The sequence below is a fragment of the Trachurus trachurus genome (assembly GCF_905171665.1).
Source record: "Trachurus trachurus genome assembly, chromosome: 4".
Classification (NCBI taxonomy): domain Eukaryota; kingdom Metazoa; phylum Chordata; class Actinopteri; order Carangiformes; family Carangidae; genus Trachurus; species Trachurus trachurus.
The window spans coordinates 4,248,437-4,270,733 of record NC_139898.1 but is presented as its reverse complement, the minus strand read 5'-3'; the positions used below and the strand labels follow the sequence as shown (position 1 = coordinate 4,270,733).

At 43.8% G+C, this 22,297-nt stretch overlaps 1 protein-coding gene across 3 annotated transcripts in view; it reads left to right on the top strand.

Moving 5' to 3' along the window:
* suco (SUN domain containing ossification factor) overlaps window positions 1-22,297 on the top strand; it is a 54,990-nt gene that overhangs the window by 28,759 nt on the left and 3,934 nt on the right. The window contains exons 5-23 of one of the 3 annotated variants that reach the window (XM_083970602.1): window positions 1,132-1,266; window positions 1,635-1,815; window positions 5,125-5,236; window positions 5,703-5,830; window positions 6,091-6,158; window positions 6,254-6,361; window positions 7,954-8,059; window positions 9,987-10,007; window positions 10,300-10,355; window positions 11,678-11,769; window positions 12,420-12,485; window positions 13,453-13,536; window positions 15,530-15,614; window positions 16,384-17,766; window positions 18,839-18,926; window positions 19,143-19,247; window positions 20,248-20,402; window positions 20,974-21,065; window positions 21,891-21,946. In XM_083970602.1, the coding sequence (XP_083826728.1) occupies window positions 1,132-1,266; window positions 1,635-1,815; window positions 5,125-5,236; window positions 5,703-5,830; window positions 6,091-6,158; window positions 6,254-6,361; window positions 7,954-8,059; window positions 9,987-10,007; window positions 10,300-10,355; window positions 11,678-11,769; window positions 12,420-12,485; window positions 13,453-13,536; window positions 15,530-15,614; window positions 16,384-17,766; window positions 18,839-18,926; window positions 19,143-19,247; window positions 20,248-20,402; window positions 20,974-21,065; window positions 21,891-21,946 (3,121 nt within the window). Of the gene's footprint in view, window positions 1-1,131; window positions 1,267-1,319; window positions 1,816-5,124; window positions 5,237-5,702; window positions 5,831-6,090; window positions 6,159-6,253; window positions 6,362-7,953; window positions 8,060-9,986; window positions 10,008-10,299; window positions 10,356-11,677; window positions 11,770-12,419; window positions 12,486-13,452; window positions 13,537-15,529; window positions 15,615-16,383; window positions 17,767-18,838; window positions 18,927-19,142; window positions 19,248-20,247; window positions 20,403-20,973; window positions 21,066-21,890; window positions 21,947-22,297 lie in introns of those variants that run through there. The other 2 variants (XM_083970600.1, XM_083970601.1) reach the window with 2 other exon arrangements.

Below are 22,297 nucleotides of genomic sequence, written 5' to 3'. Positions count from 1 at the left end.
AGCTGCTACGCTACAGAGGCTCATGGGATTTCTTGGTTTCCCTCATCAAACTCATCAAATACACAATCCAACAACTACAAAACGCTCTGGTGGACAAGTTGTGACCTGCACATTCACCACACTATGAGATAATAACAGAACGTTATGAGACAGAGGGCATTCCTCCTGGGCATTCCTGTTGGGGGCAGTTTTTCATCAAGCAGTCTCTGCATTTGCCTCGAAAACAACTCTGTCTCATAACGTTCTGTTATTATCTCATAGCGTGGTGAATGTTCAGGTCATAACTTGTCCACCAGAGTATTTTGGAGTTGTTGGATTGTGTATTTGATGAGTTTGATGAGGGAAACCAAGAAATCCCATTAGCCTCCGTAGCGTAGCTCTGAGCAGCTCACGGCTCTGCTCTGCCTTTCTAAAAATAGCTTGCACCGACAATTAAAGGTAACAAACCTACTCCTAAAACTATACGGATTATGGCTATGGGCCAATTTTCCAAAATGTTGAACTATCCCTTTAAGGCCAATTTCAACCCAATCCAGACATCATGTACAGATCATTCATTTGTCAGACATCGCACATTTTCTTTGACGTTTTCATTGGTTAACTTTTGTTTCCTTCAGTTTTCTGTTGGTTTTCAAATGGTTTTGTTGTTTCACTGTAAATGACTGGTTGCACACTGAGAGAAAAGCCCAAAGGAGAGTCGCTCTGTTATCCTGGATATTTCACATTTCATGGACCTGGAGGCCTTGAGAAGCTTGGTTGGAAGTTGCATGAACTTGATCATGAACATGAGATTTTTTTTCTCTCTGGACTTTGAACTTGAAGAAGAAACTCACCTGTGTGGAAGTGAAACTTTGACCCCGATCAGAGGAGAAGGTCCAACCCCTCCAGCTCAAAGAGACTGTCAACATCAGGACATTTTAAGATGTGTCACGTCGACTGCCCCTCCTTTCCATCCCTTTGTCCATCCATCTCTCTCTCTCTCTCTTCCTCTCCCTCCCCCTCTCTCCTCCTGCATCGTGTCGTGTTGTCTCCTCCTCTTGTCCCCCCTCCCCCCATCTCCCATCCTCCTCTCTCTCCCCTCCCCCAGTGTAAGGAGGTGTGGTAAACGCCATGTCCTTTCTTTCCCCTCAGTGCAGTGTGGGTTGCCAGTGCAGGAGATGAACTCCCAGTAGACAGCTTTGTCTTTGCTGAGCACTCACAGTGCGGGGTCATTCCCCCCGAACTGGCAACCTGTGAAAACTCCCCTTTTGGCAGCCCTCTCCTCAGGTGAGTTTCCAAACCCCCCCAGGAGCCAATCAAAGCACAGAGACAGGTAATCCAGGTACAAGCTGCACCTCTCTGCTGTGCTCAACCGTCGACCGCTGGCCTTGCTCTCCACTTACTTACGCTTTTTTTTTTTTTTTTTTACATTTCATTTCCTTTTTCCATCGTTTTGCCTGCTCCCAACCGAGGACTGTCAATACTGTCACATAAACTGAACCTTTTTGTTTTGTTTTGTTTTTTTTGCAAAATGTGCCCAACTTCACTGTTCACTTACTCATGTTCTTCACCTTTCTTTATCCTTATTCCTCCCCTCTCCATCCCGCCCAACTCCTCCTCCCTCCTCCCCCATTGGCCCCGTGTCTGTACTGTAGTGCGGACGAGGCTGGCATCGTCCAGAAGTCAGACCAGGAAGCAGAGGTACAGTCTGCTCCAGGCAACGTGGACCACGAACAGCAACAACAACAACAAATACAGCAGAAGCAGGAGCTGGAGGATGGGCTGTCTGATTTGGACAGGGAGGCCAACGACTCCGACCACCACCAAGAAAAGCAGGTCAGTCAGCAGCTTGGATTTCCCAAGTATTTCTCACATGTCTGTTGATATGATATTATTCAAGAGCCAAATATACAAGCTTCCTTCATAATGCAGCTGGACATACAGTGTCATGCAAAAGTTTGGGCACCCCCTGGTCAAAGTTTCTGTTAATGTGAACGGTTCTGCAAGTGGAAGATGAAATGATCTCCAAAAGGCATAAAGTTACAGACGACACATTCCCTTCACAATATTTGTATTTTTTTATTTTCATCTTTTACATGTTCAAAATGACAGAAAAGGAAAAGGGCCTGCAGCAAAGGTTTGGCCACCCTGCATAGTTAGTAGCTAGTCCCCCCCCCCCCCCCCTTTGGAGACTTTCACAGTGTAAAAGTAAATATCTTCTTCTATCTTGTCTGATACCTTGGTCAAAGTTATCTGAGAGTTCAAGTCTCCTGGGTTTCCCATTCTTTTGCAGGCTGCTGCTTTGTTTACCTTTTTCACTCTAAAATTGAAGAAAACAAAAGTAATACACTGATATTGATTAAAATATTGCAAAAGCGTGTTTCATGTTTAAGATAATTTCATCTTCCACTTGTTTAACTATTCACATTAACAGAAATGTTGACCAGAGGTGCCCAAACTATGCCACTTTAAACATGGACAAAGGGGGAAAATCACTCATCATCAACTTCCTGGGCAATCAGTGTTTTTATTGATCAGGGCACAGTGGGCGTTTGTGTCCAGGTGATGTGACGACAGTGGGACAAAAGGATGAATTGATCATGCGTCATATATTTTTTTCCAACAAAAAAGTGGACACGCTCACTCAGCGCTGCTGCTGCTGCTGCTGTTATAAATATTCAATGTGTGAGCAGCTGTTCTAGCAAAAGGGCAGCTTCTGAGTAGCAAACGCTGAGTCAACCCGCCCTCGGTTAGCTTTCTTTCTTACCATGGATGAAGGTTAATTAAAACTGTGGACTCTACCTGCGACCTGCATCCACGTTTGCCTCTGTGCATCATTCAGCTGTTTGGGAGCGAAGATCTGGTGACTAATCTGCAGTTCCATGTTTACATAAGAGCCGTCTGAGTTTGAGGGGTTTTTAGGCTCAGACGCTCTTGTGAGGTCCAAAAGGGCGCTTACATAATTCATCAAAAAATAATTCACAGCTCAGTGCTCCTCAATGCCGTGGTGGCTGGAGGGGGAAGGAGGGGGGGGTGTTAGCTGATCTGTGCTCTGTGGAGTGGAGTCTCCTCATGGATCCTCAGTGGACGTAGTGATTCGCTCAGCGGTTCATCCAAACCGGCTTTTAAGTCGTATTTAGGAAATAGAGTGGAAACGGCTCGCAGTGATCACAGTGACAGAGAGGGGAGACACACACACACACACACACACACACACACACACACACACACACACACACACACACACACACACACACACACACACACACACACACACACACACACACACACACACACACACAATCATTCCTGTACAACTGCTGTTTAAATAATCCACTCATTAAACCGTCCGTTTGCACAGTCTTCTCTGTAGCTCTTATCTCTTATCACACTAATCATATTTGTATGTGGTTTTTTGGAGTCCGAGTGTGTAACGATGGTCTCAGCCCGCACTCACAATTCACTGTGTGTGTTTTTGTGTGCGTGTGTTTACTGTGCACACTCGCAGACCATGTGATATCTAGCTGCTGTAGCTCAGTGAGCCTCCAGCTGCTCTGCTCACGTTTTGGGACTTTAACAGTGAGTTACTATCGTCCCCTCACAGCAGCAGCAGCAGGTATGTCATGTTTTCACTCTCAGATTCAGATTCAGATTCCTTTATTAGTGCCAGAAGGGCGATTCATTTCTACTTTCAACCCATTCATAATAAACAGAATATTTATTTTATTATATTATTATTATATTATTATAATTTATTAGAGTTTTCAATAAAATGTAGTGAGAGAAAAAAGGAAACATGGAGAAATAATAAAAACAAACATTCAAAACTGACATAAAGAGCCAAAAGACACAATTTCATGAATGCCCTACAGTGATACAATGTCCTGTGTGCATAGAAACTTCATAAACATACATACAATTCAATTTGCTTCAATTTGTTACATTTTCAATACCCAACCCAAGAACAGATAGATGCATAAAAAACAAAATGGTTGATATGACAAGAGAAAAGAAAAGGCAGAAAAAATGTAGGAGAATGTGTTGAAATAAACAGAATAACAAGAAATAAAAAACAACAATAAATACAGCAGCTACAACACCATCAGCGTCAGAGCAGTTTCTGTTACTTCATCTTTAAATTCATGTCATAATATACAACACAAACATCCACTATGATCACAATGAACTGTTTCCACTGTAATATGTCAAATTCATTCAGTTAAACTTACAAATGAATGAGCTATTTTCCTATTGTTGCCGTGAGCGGTGTTGTTGGTTGTGCAGTACGTTTGTAGGGGACGTTGTATAGCCTTATGCTAACAGTGGGATTGTTGTGACAGAGGATTGAGCAGACAGAAGGCTGTTTAATCCTATTTTGTTGAGATCCAGTCAGCACCATTAGACCTGGCACATACACTGTCACTACAGTAACTGGAAAGCTCATTAGGTACGTTCACATGGAGCCCAACAGCCTGATAGCAGTCACCAAACAGAAACAGGATAAAAACTGCTCCACATGAACACGTCAGTCAGAATAAACAGCCTTAAACTAATCGTAGTTCAAACCTCATCATAAATGCATTAAAAAAAAAAAAAAACATGGAAAGTATTGAGCGTAATTCCTTTCTGGCTGCGTGCTCTCTGCACATGTCCTTGATCTTGATTTACATGCATCTCTCCTCACATGACTTATTCAGCATTTTTGCGCATGTCGCACAGCTGTTCTGAGGAAACAGGGCGGCACATGGAAACACCGGAACGCATCCAACACTTCCCGTGAAAACCAGTAAAACAAAATCTTCAGTCAGAATGAAAAACGAATGTGTGTAGCTGCAGCTACTATCAATTAATGGGCAAACATTAAAGATGGTAATTGAAGCTTTGATTTAATCATGCTTAATTAGGGAAATGGTTTGAAGTTTGTAATGTGCCGCTGAAGGGATCTGAAAAAATGGGCGTAATACTCCTTTACTTCACTTATTATTACTGTGTAAACTGTGATACATTGTCTTGATGTCTTTAAAGTAGAAAACATGGAGGTAGATTTTCTCTTTGCCTCTTATTATAAAAGACACACTACTAGACAGTAGGTTTGCTGTTGTAGAGAGTGTGTGTGTGTGTGTGACACAGCTGTGTGTGTTCCAGGCAGGGGAGGCCGGTACCGTGGGAGAGACCGATCCCTCAGTGCCCAGCAAAGAAGACATCCCCACCTTCGACGAGTGGAAGAAACAAGTCATGGAGGTGGAGAAGGAGAAGAGTAAGTGCACACATACATTATTAACATGCACATTTAGATGCACGGGGAGAGAGAGACTTAAAGTGCAGTGTCCCATTAGGTCCATGAAGTTTTTCTGCTCTCCCAAAGCTGCAAAGTCAAAGAGAAGTGGATGATGTTGATTTGACTTGATGACACAGACTCAGGCTGCAGCACGGCCTCTGAAGGAGACGGCCTGTCATGTCAGTGTGTTGTTTGTTTGTCTGTCTGTCATGCTGCAGCTTTCTGAGCACTGTGTACCTCTACATGTTCTTTTGCTTCCTTCCTCATGTTCTATTCCTGTCGCTCTCTCTCTCCATCTCTCTCTTTCTTCTGTCCGTGTGCACGCCATGTGCAGTGGCCAACGGAGCGTGTGTTTATGTGTGTTGCGTAACCCCCCACCCATCTACTTGTTCCTCTCCGTGCTCAATGCTCTTTTTCCACTAATGTGCCCCTCCCCTCTGTCCAGGTCAGTCTCTCCATACCTCAGCCAGCGGCTGCCCCACTCCTGTGAAGAAGGTCCAAAAAAACTTCAAGAACAACTACGCGTCCGTGGAGTGCGGTGCCAAGATCCTCTCTGCCAACAACGAGGCCAAGGTTAAACACACATCGCCCCTGTACTGTGTCCCCCCCCCCTTGTCATCTGCACACAAACACATGCACTCACACAGCTAGGGATACAGATGTCATGCTGTCATGTTGTGTCAGCAAATGCGTGAAACTCAATTTACAGTCTTTTTTTACATGGAAGCGAAGCATTTAATTTATTTACCAGCCTTATATAAGAAATTAAATAAAGTGTGATGATGATTGTGGATCCTAATTCACACTCTATGACTCTTCTATCTCTTATTCAGAGCACTTCAGCTATTCTCATGGAAAACATGGACTTATACATGCTGAACCCTTGCAGCAACAAAATCTGGTGAGTTCAGCGACACACAGTACAGGAGTACAGTTTGTATTTGACATACTCAGAGTTTATCTTTTAATGGCCTTCCTGTGTCACCTTCCCTCTAGGTTTGTGATAGAGCTCTGTGAACCCATTCAAGTCAAGCAGCTGGACATTGCTAACTTTGAGCTCTTCTCATCCACACCGAAAGACTTTCTAGTTTCCATCAGTGACAGGTTTGTTTCTAACCCTAACCTTAATCTAATCACATACACAAACACATTACAAACAACACTGGAATCGGCATGTTCTCACAGGTGCTGAGGCAGGTTGGGGCCAATTTAAAAAATAAAAATAAAAAAAAGCCTCATCTGGCACTTTTAGTGTCACAGTATGCTAATTAGCTGCAGTCCCAGTACGCTGTCATCTGCAGCTGATTAACAGTTAATTCAATGGGGAGAATGAGATTTTCACATGCATCAGCCTGACTCACTGTTAGCACTAACAGAAAACTGTGGTTGTGGCATTGGGCCTGAGTCATACAGTAGCTACGTGTGAATGCAGCATTTTTAACAAAGCTGTAGCTTGGGGAAAAATCTAAATCTAAAATGCACCAAAATGAAGCCAAATTATACATTCTTCTTTATTCCTTTTTTTCTTTCTTTTTTTTCTTTGGAAAAGCATTCATTTCACAGTCAACATTTTACAAAAGAAAGAAAGATAGATTCTTAATTTATCCCCATAGGGAAATTGTTGTATCCAGCAGCCCATACACATAAACATAAGATAATCATCACATGAAAACAAATAAAAACACTGTCAGTAATTATACATCCATGTAGCTTTGTGTGCATTTAAAACCAAATAAACCAGTAAAGATACCGTATTGACCCGAATATAAGACGACCCTGAATTATAAGACGACCACCCTTTTTCAAGACCTGTTTTTGGAAAAATACTTTAAGACAAAATTAGATGTTTTCAGTATCAGTGAAATATAGAAGAGTGAGTTTGGAGCTGATGAGAGGATCGAAAAAAGAGAGCGAGACGACGCGGCTGGAGCCGATGTGATATGACGACCCCGCCCCCACTGAGGAGGAACTGCCTCAGTCCTCTCAGATGTGGCTGCATATAAATATCTAGACCCCGAATGTAAGATGACTCGTCTTTTTCAGACTTTTTTCGACTGAAAAAATACCGTCTTATATTCGGGTCAATACGGTAAATGGAGTATGTTTGAGGACCAGACTACTCCAGAGGTTTTCTCTAATAACAAGCTTGATTTATTTACAATTGCACATGGAATCACATCTAAAATGTTGACTCCAAATACATTATTAAAATGTTTATTCTCCATCCAATAAGGCTCTCTAGCCTGGCACTTTTAGAGAATATAGATCCACTGACCCTGACCACTTCTTCTCCAGGTTGTTAATATTGACCACCTCCTTTCACTTATCTGTCCAAGTTATTTATGTCAAGTTGCTTTCTGAATATAAAGGTGGGGAGGACAAATCTAACTGAGGGGGGCACTTGTTACCAACTCCTCACACAGCATCATACCGGTTAAAGTCATCGTCTCCCTCCTCCATCACCAGCTCTCTCTGTGCACTCAGAACTGCTGCTGTCCCTGCTTTAGGGATTTCACCCGCAGGCTTTAATTCTAGCGTCATAAAGTCCTCCATCTGGCATGGCAGGACAGACTTGTAGTCATAGTGAGGCATTCATGCCCAGCCCTTTGAGAACGTGCCAGATTTGTTTTGTAAGCACACGGGGGGGGTGGCCCTCGGAAACGCACGTCTCACTCTTTGTTTGCTGTGTTTTGCAGATACCCGACCAACAAGTGGGTAAAGCTGGGAACCTTCCACGCCCGTGACGAGCGCATCGTCCAGAGCTTCCCCCTGGATGAACAGCTTTACGCTAAATACGTGAAGGTACTGCCTCTTTCCTCTTACTGCTAGAACAGTACATTTATGGCTCAAGGAGAGGAATGAGAAACAACTAAGTCATTCATGCTCAGTGTTATAACACAGCCGAGCTGACAAATACACATACAGTAGATACATTCAGACACATGGGCTGAGGCTGTATTTTAAACTCAAGAGACCTTCTCATGACTTCATGGTGAATTAGCCAAGCTGTCAGCGCCGCCTGTAACCCCCTCCCCGGACTGGATGAGGACATGTGAATGACTGTCAGGGTGTGAGCTCATGACAGAGTTTCGCCTCCAGGAACTAAAGGGCAGATACACACAGTTACACTGCATCAGGGTGTCATGAGTGACTGGGCTGAGTCTGCTGTAGTCTGGGCCACAGAAGATACAAGGACGAAAGTGTGTGATCTTAAAGGGATAGTTCAAAATTTTGGCATTGGCCCATTGCTATAATCCGTAAAGTTTTAGGAGTAGGTTCGTTACCTTTAATTGTCGGTGCAAGCTTTTTCAAGAACGGCGGAGCAGAGGCACGAGCTGTTCAGAGCTACGCCACGGAGGCTAATGGGATTTCTTGGTTTCCCTAATCAAACTCATCAAATACACAATCCAACTAGCCTCCGTAGCTCTGAGCAGCTCTGTTCCGCCGTTCGAAAAATAGCTTGCACCGACAATTAAAGGTAACAAACCTACTCCTAAAACTATAGGGATTATGGCAATGGGCCAATTTGCCAAAATGTTGAACTATCCCTTTAAAGGATGGTAGATGTCTCTCCTCTGCTCACAAAGTTTTAAAGTTTTAGTTTTTATCATTCTAATCGTATCTAATCTAATCTTGATTACAGAACCAGAAATGGTCACTTCACCAGGCACATGGTTCAAAATAATTATCGTGAAAATAACCAATCACAGGCCTGAGTGTGTGCACATTGTGTTGCACACCTGTGTTGGCACATATTGCTTTTTGAAAATGATCCTTACACCACCACACCCATGGGTGCACAGATAAGTACAAGTCAATTTGGTATATGAACATCATGGGTGGGCAGAATAGACAAATAGCAACTACATCCAAACAAATGCACTTGTGTTGCACTTTGTGCCTGGTGTCAGATAGATAGAACCCTCTGTAGAGTTCACAGTCACTTCACACGCACTAGTGTCCCTTCACTTCACTTCACACTCTTTTTGTTAAGTGTTGCTCAGTGTTGTTCACTATGTTTATTCAGTCTCATTAAGCCTGTTCTCTGTTCTGACTGACTAATAATTAATTAAGATATCATTGGTTTCAGTTATTGTCAAACCAAATCAATGGTTTTTCGTTGCACCAGATGTGTTTTTGTCCACAGGACAATATGAGACTGCGTTCATTTGAACAAGTGTTGATGTGATGTAATGGAGCGGCTCTCTGTGTTTTTCCTGGGCTGTCTCTCTGCTCACATGTCCACTGGCTCTGCTCAGATCTCAGATGATTATTCTTTTGATGTGGAGACTGTGGGTGCTGTGTGGGTGCTCGCTGTGATTCATGTCCTCGATTATGAAATAGGTTTTTCTTACATAAACTGATTTTGTGTGAAAGTTTGGAAAGTATCTGCAGCATCACTCTGATCCAACCAGTTCAAACTTGTTCTGATGTCTCAAATCTGTCCTCAGTCCGTCTTTCTGTCTGTGTCTGTGTCCGTCTCTCCGTCCGTCCGTCCGTCTCTCTGTGTTGCTTTTGCTCCTTCCTACCTGCTCGTTAGAAAACTTCTCTTGTATCGTGCCTGTGACAGAACATTGACCTTGAACATGTGAGCAGTGCGTTTGTTGTGTGAGAGTCGAACTGTAACCAGATCCTTGACTTGCTTGTAGCTTGAATCAGTCTTCACTGATCTCTTTCTCTTGTTTTATTTCTCTCCTCCTGTCCTTCTCCTGTCTTCCTCTCGCATCAGATGTTCATCAAGTACATAAAGGTTAGCACTCTTCTCTCTCTGTCGGAGGTCATGATGTGCCTTGAAAACACACTATGGTGGTACACTGTAATAGGTGAACTGTGGCAGCGCACCTTTTAATGCATGTGACAGATGTTAAACAAGTAGAGCATGCACGCACACCATTTTGTCAACGCTTGGTAATTTTAGTCTTAATCTTCATGTGTTTGGTGGATTGTGGGTGTATGCGGTGGGATTGGCTCTGCTGTGACATTGTGGACAATGTTTGTTGTTGTTTTTTTTTTGTCTTAAATTTAGTCTGTTTTCCCCGCAGGTTGAGCTGCTCTCGCACTTTGGATCAGAACATTTCTGTCCCCTCAGTCTTATCAGGTAAGACACAATGTGGCTCTTCCCAATCTGCTTTCTCCAAGTAGGTCGTGTTTATGATGTTTGGGGCTGAGACAAAGTTGGAATCATACAATACACGATAAAGATTACAAGATTATGTTAAATTACTGACTTTTATTCTGGAGGAAAAAGCAACACTGAATAAGGACTTTCACTTCTTTTTTTCTTTTTCTTTTTTTAAACTGAATTTTTATTCATTTTTCGCAACAGTAAAATGACATATAAATTTCCTTTTGTATACTTTTTTTTTTTTTTTACCCTTTTTTACACTTACATTCAAGAACCATGTAAAAAAAACAATATAAATACATTATTGTACATTTGTTAAATATATGACAAAATAAAATAATAATATTATATTACATTACATACATTTAGAGAGAGAGAAGTAAAATAAAAAAAAATACATTAAAAAAGAAAGAAAAAATAGTTTAAAAAGAAAAGAAAAGGTTTGAAGCCTTTATGTGATTTGCTCCATCTGGTTAATGTCCCATATGTTCTGAACCAAAGTGTTTCACTTCTGCCCTGCGGTATATTAGCAACTGGAACTGCAGCACTATTAGATCACTCAAATTCTCTTCTCTCTCCCCCTATGCTTCTCTCAGTGGTTGTTGGCACCCTGTGCTTAGAAAGATTATTGTGTTTTTATCTTTTTTTTACACATGGATTTGCTCCAAAGTTCAAGTTTCTCTGATGTAGACTGGAAACCAGAGTCCAAGCAGCAGCAGATTAAGTGAATTAAGTAGAAATGCTTTGTTATGTTTGCAGTGTAAGCACGGCGTGGGGCTTATTGTGCCGAGTGTGAGGCACAGACTAATTGTTCCTCTTTAACGCCAGGCGCACGTGTACCTGCACGCCTGGCCCACAGCGCCAGGGTCATCGGGGTCTTGTTGCGCCGCTGGGAGTCGGAGGGCTGTAAAACCCTCCCCCACTTTTTTACTAGAAGGTCGAAGGTGATTCGTCACCACATCTTTAGAGGGAGGAATCTGAAAAACTTTAACTGGCGTCTGTAGGAGGCTGTATGTTATCTAATATTATGGACACACATACCAGTATTGATTTATTGAACTATTTTTATATTCAGACACTCTAAAGAAGAATTACATACAGTAGTATACATATAGACATCACTGAGATGTCTGGTTTCATTTTTCATCTAATCTGATCCTGACTCGTTTTAAACAGCTTTAGTTCCTCAGAAAAGATGACACCTCCTCCTTGCTGTTTAATAACAACTCTGAACATTTACTGTAGGAAGGTTGTGTAACATAATGTGTGTGTGTGTGTGTGTATGTTTTGTGTAGGGTGTTTGGTACCAGCATGGTGGAGGAGTATGAGGAGATTGCAGACTCCCAGTACCCTTCAGAGAGACTGGAGTACTTGGATGAAGACTATGGTGAGTTAGTGACAGGTTGTCTTACTACTTTTTTTTAAATAAAGTGTATGAGCTGCCTCACCTGTCACAGTACAAGTGCTGCAAGTCCCTGGACCGACAAGGGAGCTTTAAGAGGCATCCAACTCACTCACCAAATATCTACAACTGAAGTTAACCATTAATGTCAGCTTTCCTTTTGTGGCAGAGTTTCCACCGTCCATTATGGGAGCATTATGTGACTTTTATTGTGAAATTCAATGGAAGAATAGCATTAATCTAATGTTAAAGGGGATCTTAATATAGTTGTGTGATTTTTTTTTTTTTTTTTATCATTTACTTTTTATTGATGTTTGATTTTGTATACAAACAAACAATCAAACAATGAACATGAAGACCAGACGAGTGCAAAAATATCATGGGGAAAGTACAAACGTACATAAAGAGACTGGTAAACCACATCATACATCATACATTTAGAGTGCACATAGTACACATACACATGTACACATGGAGTTTCCATTGTTGTTTAAAAATGTCCCTCCAGTTCTCCTGTGTGGTTATGATGTTGCCCTCAGTTTCTCATCTTGATTTTACATTAGATATATTTTTCTTTGTTAAAAGATTGAGTTGTGTGAATTTTTTAAGCATTTTATATTTGTCTCTATCCTCAGACTATCCTCCAGGTTACCAGCCATCAGAGGACAAGGCCTCGAAAAACCTGCTTGGTTCAGCAACAAGTATGTACACACACACACAATATTTTTTATAAAGGAAGACAAAATAGTTGAGAGAAATGTTTAAGATTAACTGTCTTGCTACTGAAGAACAAATGGAGGATACTTGATGGCTGTGAAGGGCAACGTTGTTAAGGACTTTTATTTTGAAAGCAGTGGACGTTTAATCGTCCTGCAGCAGCTTGTGGTGAAAGTGCTAACTTTAGAAACTTCACATCTCTCAAAATCTTCACTAAAACAGTGGTAGAATGATGCTGTGTGTGTGTGTGTGTGTGTGTGTGTGTGTGTGTGTGTGTGTGTGTGTGTGTGTGTGTGTGTGTGTGTGTGTGTGTGTGTGTGTGTGTGTGTGTGTGTGTGTGTGTGTGTGTGTGTGTGTGTGTGTGTGTGTGAACAAAGAATGATTAACGCTGTGTGAGGTGCAGGGTGTAGAGTCACAGTCACAAAGCCAAGGACACGTTGGAGCTTCTCAGGCTCAGCTACATACTGTATAGATCCGTTCCTAGAGAGGCGGTGTTGAATGTTTCCTTAGGATCACAACCCATTTGGCCTCCACACATTCACATAGACAGCACATAAGCACACACACAAACACACACTGGTGCCCCTGTGTCTCCTGAATTAGTAACACACACACACACACACACACACACACACACACACACACACACACACACACTGTACACACAGGGGCTCAGACCATAAAACCTTGAGAAACAGCAGAGCAACACATTTTTTAAAGGGGAGAGCTGAACAAGAGAAACTGACTGTGGACTGAAGAAAAGTTAGAAAGTCAAGTTCATGACGGTGAAGAAGTGAAATGATGTTAAAGCAGTTGAGGAATGCAGCGTCAGAGAGGAGAGGAAGGAAAAACAAATGTCAAAGCCTGTGGCCTCAAGCAGGGTTTTTTTTTTTTTTAACTCAGAAACCTCGTGTCATTGAAATAACTGCTGTGTGTGTTCTTCTCCTTTAGATGCTATCCTTAACATGGTAAACAACATCGCTGCTAACGTGCTGGGCGGCAAACCGGAGCTGGAGGGTGGAGCAGAAACAGGAGGTACTCATCCCTGAAACACTAGTTATTCTAGTTCTTTATTTACCTTCCTGCTTCACCTTAATGTCCTTCCTGTAAATGTTCACCTGATTCCTGTCTTGTCCAAACATCACAGCTGCCTGAATGATCACTCATTTAATTTGTAGTTGTTGACTCATTAGCGTAGTTCTGAGTAAAAGCCTAATTTTACCTAGTATCAAGGAGAGGCTAACATTGTTTTTTACTTTTATACCAAATTGTTTGTGTAAATATATGTCTGTCCCCGTTTACCACATCAAACCTGATCATCTTACATCCTTGTCCTCCTTCTACTTTGATGCTGATATACTGTATATACATTACTAATAGAGTTGTACTCATATTCAGGTCATGTATTTTTTTTAAATCCTCTAATACTGCCTTGCATACTGGATCAGGTATCTGTGATTACACAAGTCCAAAACCAAAAGCAAAATGTACAGTATGCAAAGATTTTTTTTGGAGGAGTGGCAGTGCAGCTAGAGTATTTTTTTTTTGACTGAGACTCATATTATTACTTATATTAAACAATAAAAGAAAGATATTGTGCCGTTCTTTTATCTGTTTATGGTCATCAAAAGGTTAGACAATGACCAGTTAGATTAATGTTGCGATGAACTGACACTCAGTATCAGTCAATGCACAGAGTCAATGCAGAGAACAGAACAGTGGTTTGCAGGAGTAGTAGCTACATGCTGGTTTGCTACGTTATCAAACAACGGCCCGCAGGCCATTAACGGCCCATTGGCCTTTTTAAATCCGGTCCATCAAATATCGGTACAGATTTGTCTAAATTATAGCAAAGGCAGCAAACTTTGATCCACTGACAAAAAACTGTGACCTACAACACTGCTCCACTAAAACGGAATGTTCTTTTATATCAGTTCACGCAAACACTCTCCATCCATCTGATACTGTCAAATTTTAAAACTCAAACTCAAAAGTTCACCCACCCCTGATGGAAACCATTTAAATGATCCCACACTCTCCTTCTCTGGGTGACGTGTTGCTACGGCACTGACAGAGCCTCTGCCTGTTCTCCTTTATGAGGCAAATACCATGACTGACATTTATTTGCTTTTTATTGTGATTGAGCAGCTACACCTTAGCACAACATTAGGTGGAACTGGTAGTTGCATGTGGAGCAACAGGACTCTTGATGCCACTTTTCCCTTTTTCCTTTGTTCCTCTCCTCCTATTCTCTGGTCACACTCACTCCACTCTCCTCTGCTCTTGCTCTCCAACCACAGGCCTGCCCACATTGTTCACATTATCTGCCTCTAAAAAACTGGGTCACTGTATTTCCTTCTCTAAATGTGAGCATATGCATGGCCTGGACGTCGATGCGTATACGTGCAGGGAGAGCCAGATGTTTATTTGGCTCTTGGCAGGAGGTCTGTAGCAGCAGAACCTCCTGTGTTTTACTTGTTGGTAGAGAGCTCATATGAATTAGGAGTGTGACGTTAAGCCTGCTCCTCGCCCTGTTACCACACAGAATGACTCCGCTTAGTTTTTCCTCAGCAGCGTCGAGTTACAGCAAAATGTATGATGGATTCATGCTTCTTTTTTAAGGCTAAAAACACTAAAACCCATAATTATTATTATGAACTGCTACAATTTAGTGTGCTGTCTTTAAATGGGAATCCACAGAGTCAGCTCTCCAGTTATTGTCTAAAGAGAAACTCTACAAAATATCTCTTTTACTGCCAGCTCCCTGGAAATGGGAAGTAGATCTGTAACAGCAGAGTGAGGCAGGCTGTGGGGAGCAGGGCGCTCGGTTCTAACTGGACTAGACTGGTTCCCTGTTTTTCTAACTTTCCCAAACATGGGTTTGGCAGCCACGCTGTGCAGAGGAAAGGGGTCTCTGCTCTGCACCGTGCCTCGAGAAATGTGCCACTGCCAGCTTGTGTGGGTGTGTGTTTGATCAGTTTTGAGTTTGTTAATTGTTTTTTTGTGTTTTTATTTGTCCAAATGTCAGGTAACATAACGACAGAGGGTGAGAAGATCGTGGAGAGCACAGAAGAGAAAGCCAAACCTGCTGAAACACCTCAACACTCTGCAGAGTAAGATCACATGAAGTCATTTATATCGCACAGGGATGAATAGAGACAATTAAAGGGATACTTCACCCAAAATCGATAATTCACCAATTTTCTACTCACCGTCATGCCAAGGAAGGGTTTGGAGAACTTTCAGAGTCATCAAAACTATTTTGGAGTTCCAGGGGGGGCCCGGCTGGCAACAGATTTTCATATAATGGTGGTGGATAGAGCTCACTTTTGAATCATCCAAAACACACACTATGAAACATCCAGATACCTCCATACTGCTCGTCTGTACTGACTCAAGTGTCCTGAAGCCGCCACATGAAAAAGTTGTTCGGAAAAAAATCATTTGATCTCTGTTTTTAGCCTTGTTGTAGTAGTAGCTCCCAGTGGCTGCACGAGATTTGCTGTGAGATGTTCTTCTGTGTTTACATCATACATCCAACGATGAACGAACATCTAGCGCACGCACACAAACATCAACAGTACAGACAAGCAGTATGGAGGTATCTCGATGTTTCATAGTGTGTGTTTTGAACGATTCAAAAGTGAGCTCTATCTGTCGCTATTATATGAAAATCCGTCACCAGTCGGACCCCTCCTGGAACTCCAAAAGAGTTTTGATAACTCCGAAAGTTCTCCAAACCCTTCTTTGGCATGACAGTGAGTAGAAAATTGGTGAATTATTGGTTTCGGGTGAAGTATCCCTTTAAGTGAGTTTGTTCTTCTTTTTTTTCTACAACCTTCTGGTAACACTTCTGATTTTGCCTCTTTGTCTTCCCTTCAGACCTGATTCTACAGAATCAGAACACTCTGCTCTCCAGGAGGACTCGACCATCTCTGCTGACTCACCGACGCCTCCGCCGTCCTCCCAGACCGTCTCCCAGGAGGACAGACAGATCGTCACTCTGGTGGAGGAGGAGGAGGACGAAGAGCCCAAACAGTCCACCGTCACCCTGATGGAGGAGGAGGCGGAGGAGGAGGAGGAGAAGAGGGACGAGGAGACGAGGAGGGAGGCGGACAGGAACCAGTGGGAGAACCAGACCTACTGTCCCTTCTCGTCCTTCTCCTCCCTGTCTCTGTCCTGCATGGCCACGCTGCCGGAGCTGCTCCACCGCTGGTGCTCCGCCCGGCTCGCCAAGGAGAGGCTCCGCAGCCTCCGGCGGAGGCAGATGAGCGCTCAAACGCAGACCGCCCCCGGCGCGCACACCCCTGTCCTCACACACACGCCGCCGCAGGTCCCCGTCCCCGCCCCCACGCCCCCACAGGAAACCCTCCCCCTCACGGACAGAGCTCCGGAGCCCGAGGCGTCCGTCAGCGGCCAGAACGAGGGCGAAGCCCACGTCACCCACGCACATCTCAGCGCCCACGTCCCCGCAGCACACACTCCAGAGCTCAACATCCTCCTGGAGCCCAGCAGGACCTCCACCCTCCCCCCCCACAGCTTCACAGACACCCACAGCTCCCTGACGCGGCCCACCCCCACCCACCAGGACAGGCTGCTGCCGCCCGTCAAAGACGCAGCCCTGGACCCGGTCCCCACTCCGCCCCTTCAGGCGGTCTCCATCCCAGAGACACACCAGGCCAGCAGCGCCACCCCCGCCCTCACCGCCAGCTCTCCCACACAGCCGCCGTCCTCCGAGACGGCCCCTCCTCCCGCTGCCGCCGTTCCTCCCGTCAAAGAGCAGCCCGTTCACCCGCTCCCAACCGCAACGAGACCTGAAGACTTTCTCCCCCCTCCCACCGAGCTGCCAGCAGCCGCCCCGCCCACCGACACTCACACAGAGGCCGCGAAGTCGGGCGCGGACGGCAGCGGGGACTCGCAAAAGCGCGGCGCCCCGGCCCCTCAGGCTCACGGGGAGCAGGCAGACCCCCTCCCTCCGAGCGTAGAGCCCCAGCGGGCGGAGGACGCGGCGGTGGACGAGGAGCTGCTGAGCGCCAACGGGAACGGTAACATCCACCGGACGGCCACGGACTTCTACGCGGAGCTGCAGAACGGGGGAGATTACAACGGCGCGGCGGCGAACGGGAACGGCGTGGTGCTGAACGGGGGAGCGGTGCACGGCTCCAGCCAGAAGGAGAGCGTCTTCATGAGGCTGAACAACAGGATCAAAGCTCTGGAGATGAACATGAGTCTGTCCAGCAGATACCTGGAGGAGCTCAGCCAGAGGTCAGATCATCACTGTGCTAACATGTGTTGAGATAGACCAGTGGTTCTCAAACTTTTTTACATCAAGGACCCCTAAATTTACACAAATTAGGTCATGGACCCCCATTGGACAAAAATTTAAGCAAACTCCAGAAATACAATTGTTCTGAGACTGAAGGACGTCAAATTCGAGGTCAAATTAGGGCTAATGACGTGAATTTTTTGTAATTTTATGGAGAAATTTCGGTAAACAAATTGTACAGTTTCTCCAAAAACCTTGAAACATTTCTAGAACAAGTAGTAAAAATTCTCAAAAAAAAAGTGGTAGGACTTCCAAAAAAAAAAAAAAAAAAAAAAAAGTAAAAGCTTAAAAAATTCTAGAAAAAAGTGGCAAAATTTAAAGAAAAAGTTGGGGACCCTCTTGAACCCTCTCAGGGACCCCTGGGGGTCCCCAGACCCCACTTTGAGAACCACTGTGATAGACGACTTACAATACATTTTCATAATCCATCATGTATCATAAACTGCAACTCTGTCCGGAGCTTTGATACGTTTCTTTCCTTGGTAACAGTAACCATAGTTGTTGCATTCCACCTCCGGTTCTGAGATACAAAATAAGAGCATACATGGAATATCTTACGGTTGTTTGGAACAAATTATTATACGATGCACAAAATACTATGTTTCTTACCTTATTCCACATTGACATTATGATATTTGCACAAATCTGAAAACCCAATAATATTCAAATCTTTCAAGTCTCTCATTGGCTCAGCCTCATTCTGTAACACATGCACCATCAGGGCTTTGTCCTAATCACAGCAGCCCTTCGCTGCAGATCATCTGAACTTGGCTCCCCAATCAGAATATACTGTTTACATGACCTCAATCTACACTAAAATATTGTCATATTTGAAATAACAGTGGAATATTTAATATATAGTGGAATATACGTATAAGTATACTTAATTATGTAATAACAACTGCATGTCAAGGCTACAGTTTGTGTAGTAGACCCAAATGGGGTTAGAATTATAAATGTTTCCACTGTGGAGAAGTTTCTTATAGTTTTTTTGCATTTTTCCCCGGTCAGGTACCGTAAACAGATGGAAGAGATGCAGAGAGCGTTCAACAAGACCATCATCAAACTGCAGAACACCTCCCGTATCGCTGAGGAGCAGGTGAGTCTGCACTGACTCACTGAGAGCAGAGAGTTTGACCCATGGGCGGTGGAAGCCTGCGAGTGTTTGACAGTATTGACTGACAACTAAGATAAGATAAGAGACGCTTTATTGATCCCAGGCTGGGAGATTACTGTGTAACAGCAACACACAGTACAAATAGAAGAAATAAGAATAAGAATGAATGAAATGCTGAGTAACTGTTTATACTTGCAGGACCAGAAGCAGACAGACTCCATCCAGGTCCTGCAGAGCCAGCTGGAGAACGTCACTAAACTGATGTTAAATCTAACGACAGCGGTGGGCCAGCTGCAGAGAGAGGTGACACATCACACACAACCCACACTATACTGTAGTTTAACACAGTGTTACACACATTTATCATAGGTTTGATGTGCAGCCAAGAAAATATTATATCTGCAAATGTTCAGTTTATATTTCTATGAGGAGAGGTTAGCAGCAAATCTACTAACAGCAGAGAAAACATTGTCCATCAAACAAAATTTCCTTTCTATTTTGGTTACTTTTTCATGTTTGAGCCTCACGCCACACCAGGACAGAAATAATGACAGAACATGGACTTAGTGGCTGATATAGCATTAGGATATGAGACAAAAGTTGATTAGCAGTAGTGGAGAGAGAGTCGACACACAGAGACATCACTGGGCTGTGCACACAAAGAAATTCAATTCGAGTCAACATTTTAGTCCGTTTGATTTCAAAGTAACACAACGCCGAGCAAACATGACTTTCAGTAATCCCAAATATTTATATTGGTCCTTCCCAGAATGAGCTGTTTTCAGGTGCAGTGTAGTGACCGACTTTAAAGGGAACACACCCCGCTGATCTTCACAGAAAGTGAGAGGTTGCAACTACAGTAGTTTGGCTGAGAAAGCCTGAACTTCCACCCGAAGGATTAAAGACACAGGTTCATGAAAAATGAATGCATTTTGGTGTAGACTGAGCAGAGCAGCTGCCAACATCTGGGAGGGAGTTTCAATTAAATCTACAACCAGAAGCCCAAAATGGAGCATGTTATTTCAGGAGTGTGGACGCTCTCCACCACAAACCGGTGGGTTAGTTTGTTTTTCAGACCTTTTGCAGACTCCTTAAAGTAAATTTGGGGCGCAGGGGCAGAATGGGCCATGTGTTTATGTGCATGGTCCGGTATTACAGTTTTAATGTGGAGTTTGGTGATTGGATCTTTGCAACAGGATCACAAATAAGCACATAAAGCAACATGCACAATCTATTGTTAAAACTGAGGCTCTGTGTTTGTACTTTTCTCATCTTTTCATGCCGTCTGTTGATGTGTGTGCAGGTGTCTGATCGTCAGAGCTACCTGGTGGTCTCTCTGGTCCTGTGTCTGACCCTGGGCCTGCTGCTGTGCCTGCAGTGCTGTCGCAGCTCCACCCCCACCCCCACCACCACTGTCGCTGCCCTCCCCAAGAGCAACCACTACCCCAGCCCCAAAAGGTCTGTCTCACACACACACAAACACACATGCACCATAAATCTGTGTACGTGAAAATTTTGATTAATTATTCAACCATCTGTCGCTGATCTGCTGCACCAATCTTTATGATTCCACTTGTGAATAGAAGGTACAGGATCATTTAGGAGGCTGATGTTAAAGGGATAGTTCAACATTTTGGCAAATTTGCCTATTGCCATAATCCCTGTAGTTATAGGGGTAGGTTTGTTACCTTTAATTATCTGTGCATGTTGTTTTGAGATCAGCGGGGCAGAGACGTGAGCTGCTCAGCGAACACAATGGATGTGAATGGTACTGGTCCCCTGTCCCTCATCAGACTCATCAAATACACAATCCAACAAATCCAAAACGCTCTCGTGGACAAGTTGTGAGGGGTGAAATGTCTTCAAAGACAAAACTAAGTCCAGTTGACCTTGACAAATGAGAATCTGCACAGACAACCTACCCCTATGACTATATAATAGGGATTATGGTCATAGGCGAATTTGCCAAAATATTGAACCATCCCTTTAATCTGCCTTTTCAAAAACAATATCTTTTTTTCCTCATCAGATGCTTCTCCTCTTATGACGACATGAGCCTAAAGCGGAGGGTTACCTGTCCGCTGGTTCGCTCCAAATCGTTCCACCTGTCCTCTACAGAAGGTAAGAGCCCCCATCCCCCCCGCCCCTCCCTCTCTCTGAACACATACACACAGGACCCTCCTCCAGTTCTCTGTAAATATCCTCTATTGTGTTCCTCCCTCTGCCATTACCATTAAAACATGAGCCGCTTTGAGATCTGACACCGCAGCCATAGCTCACCGCGAAGCTGATCCTATCACAGCCCTAGACCCAGCTGTGTGCCACCGCTGCAGCATAGCCGCCCGCTCTCTCCCTCATTTATCTTTTTGTTTTTTTCTTTCTACCTCCACCGTTTTCCCCTCTCACACATGTTGCCATGCTTTAGTGGCTGATATATCCCCTCGGTGTTGCCGGTGCCTTGAGCAACGCGGCACACACCCCACAGGGAGGGACTGGCGCAGGCAATAAAAGAAGAAAGTCTTTGAGTCATGAAACCCAAAACTCCCTCTGCTGTTCATTATCCCTCAGCTGTGTATGAGTGTGTGTCAGACAGAGAGAGAGAACGAGTGTGTATGTGTGTGTGAGAGTTTACCCTTGAGGCTGAGAGGCTGTCATTGCCAGCTTGCACCCACATGCAGGCTTAAGGAGTATAAGAATAGAGCACGATGCTTTGCTGGCTCATGGTAGACATTTGCAAGTAGTAATTGATAATAAAATAACACTCTGATGCTTCTCTAGTTTTCTCTCTAGTTGAATGGTTTGTGCTCTTCTCTGTGCAGACACTAGACCATGATTCATTTCTATTAAAAAAAAAAAACTACTTGCAAGGTCACTTCATGCTTGTTACATGTATGTATTCCTGTTTGCCATTCCATCATTAACCACGCCCCTCTCTCCCCTCCCCAGTAGGTCCAGATGACTTGTACATTGTAGAACCTCTAAGGTTTTCTCCAGAGAAAAAGGTACAGTGTCTGTTCCGACTGCTGCTGTTGGCTGTGACGGCCACCTTTACTTTCAGTGCTGTGTCTTTGTTGTCATTGTTGTTGTGCGTTGAGGAGCTGAGGAGTGTTGAGTCCACTGCGCACCCGATGTGTCTGTCAACCACTTGTTTGCTGACACGTTGTCTGTACTAATATCACAGCACAGCACTGGGGTCAGCCGTAAACACTTTGTCTAGCTCAGAAGCTGTAGTTTGTATTTGTTTCTTTTCCTACAATCCTTATTCCCTATCAGACTTTCCCACCATTCACTGATCTGTTTGTGTGACCTCAGTGTTGAGCACAAAAAGTGGTTAAAGGGATAGTTCAACATTT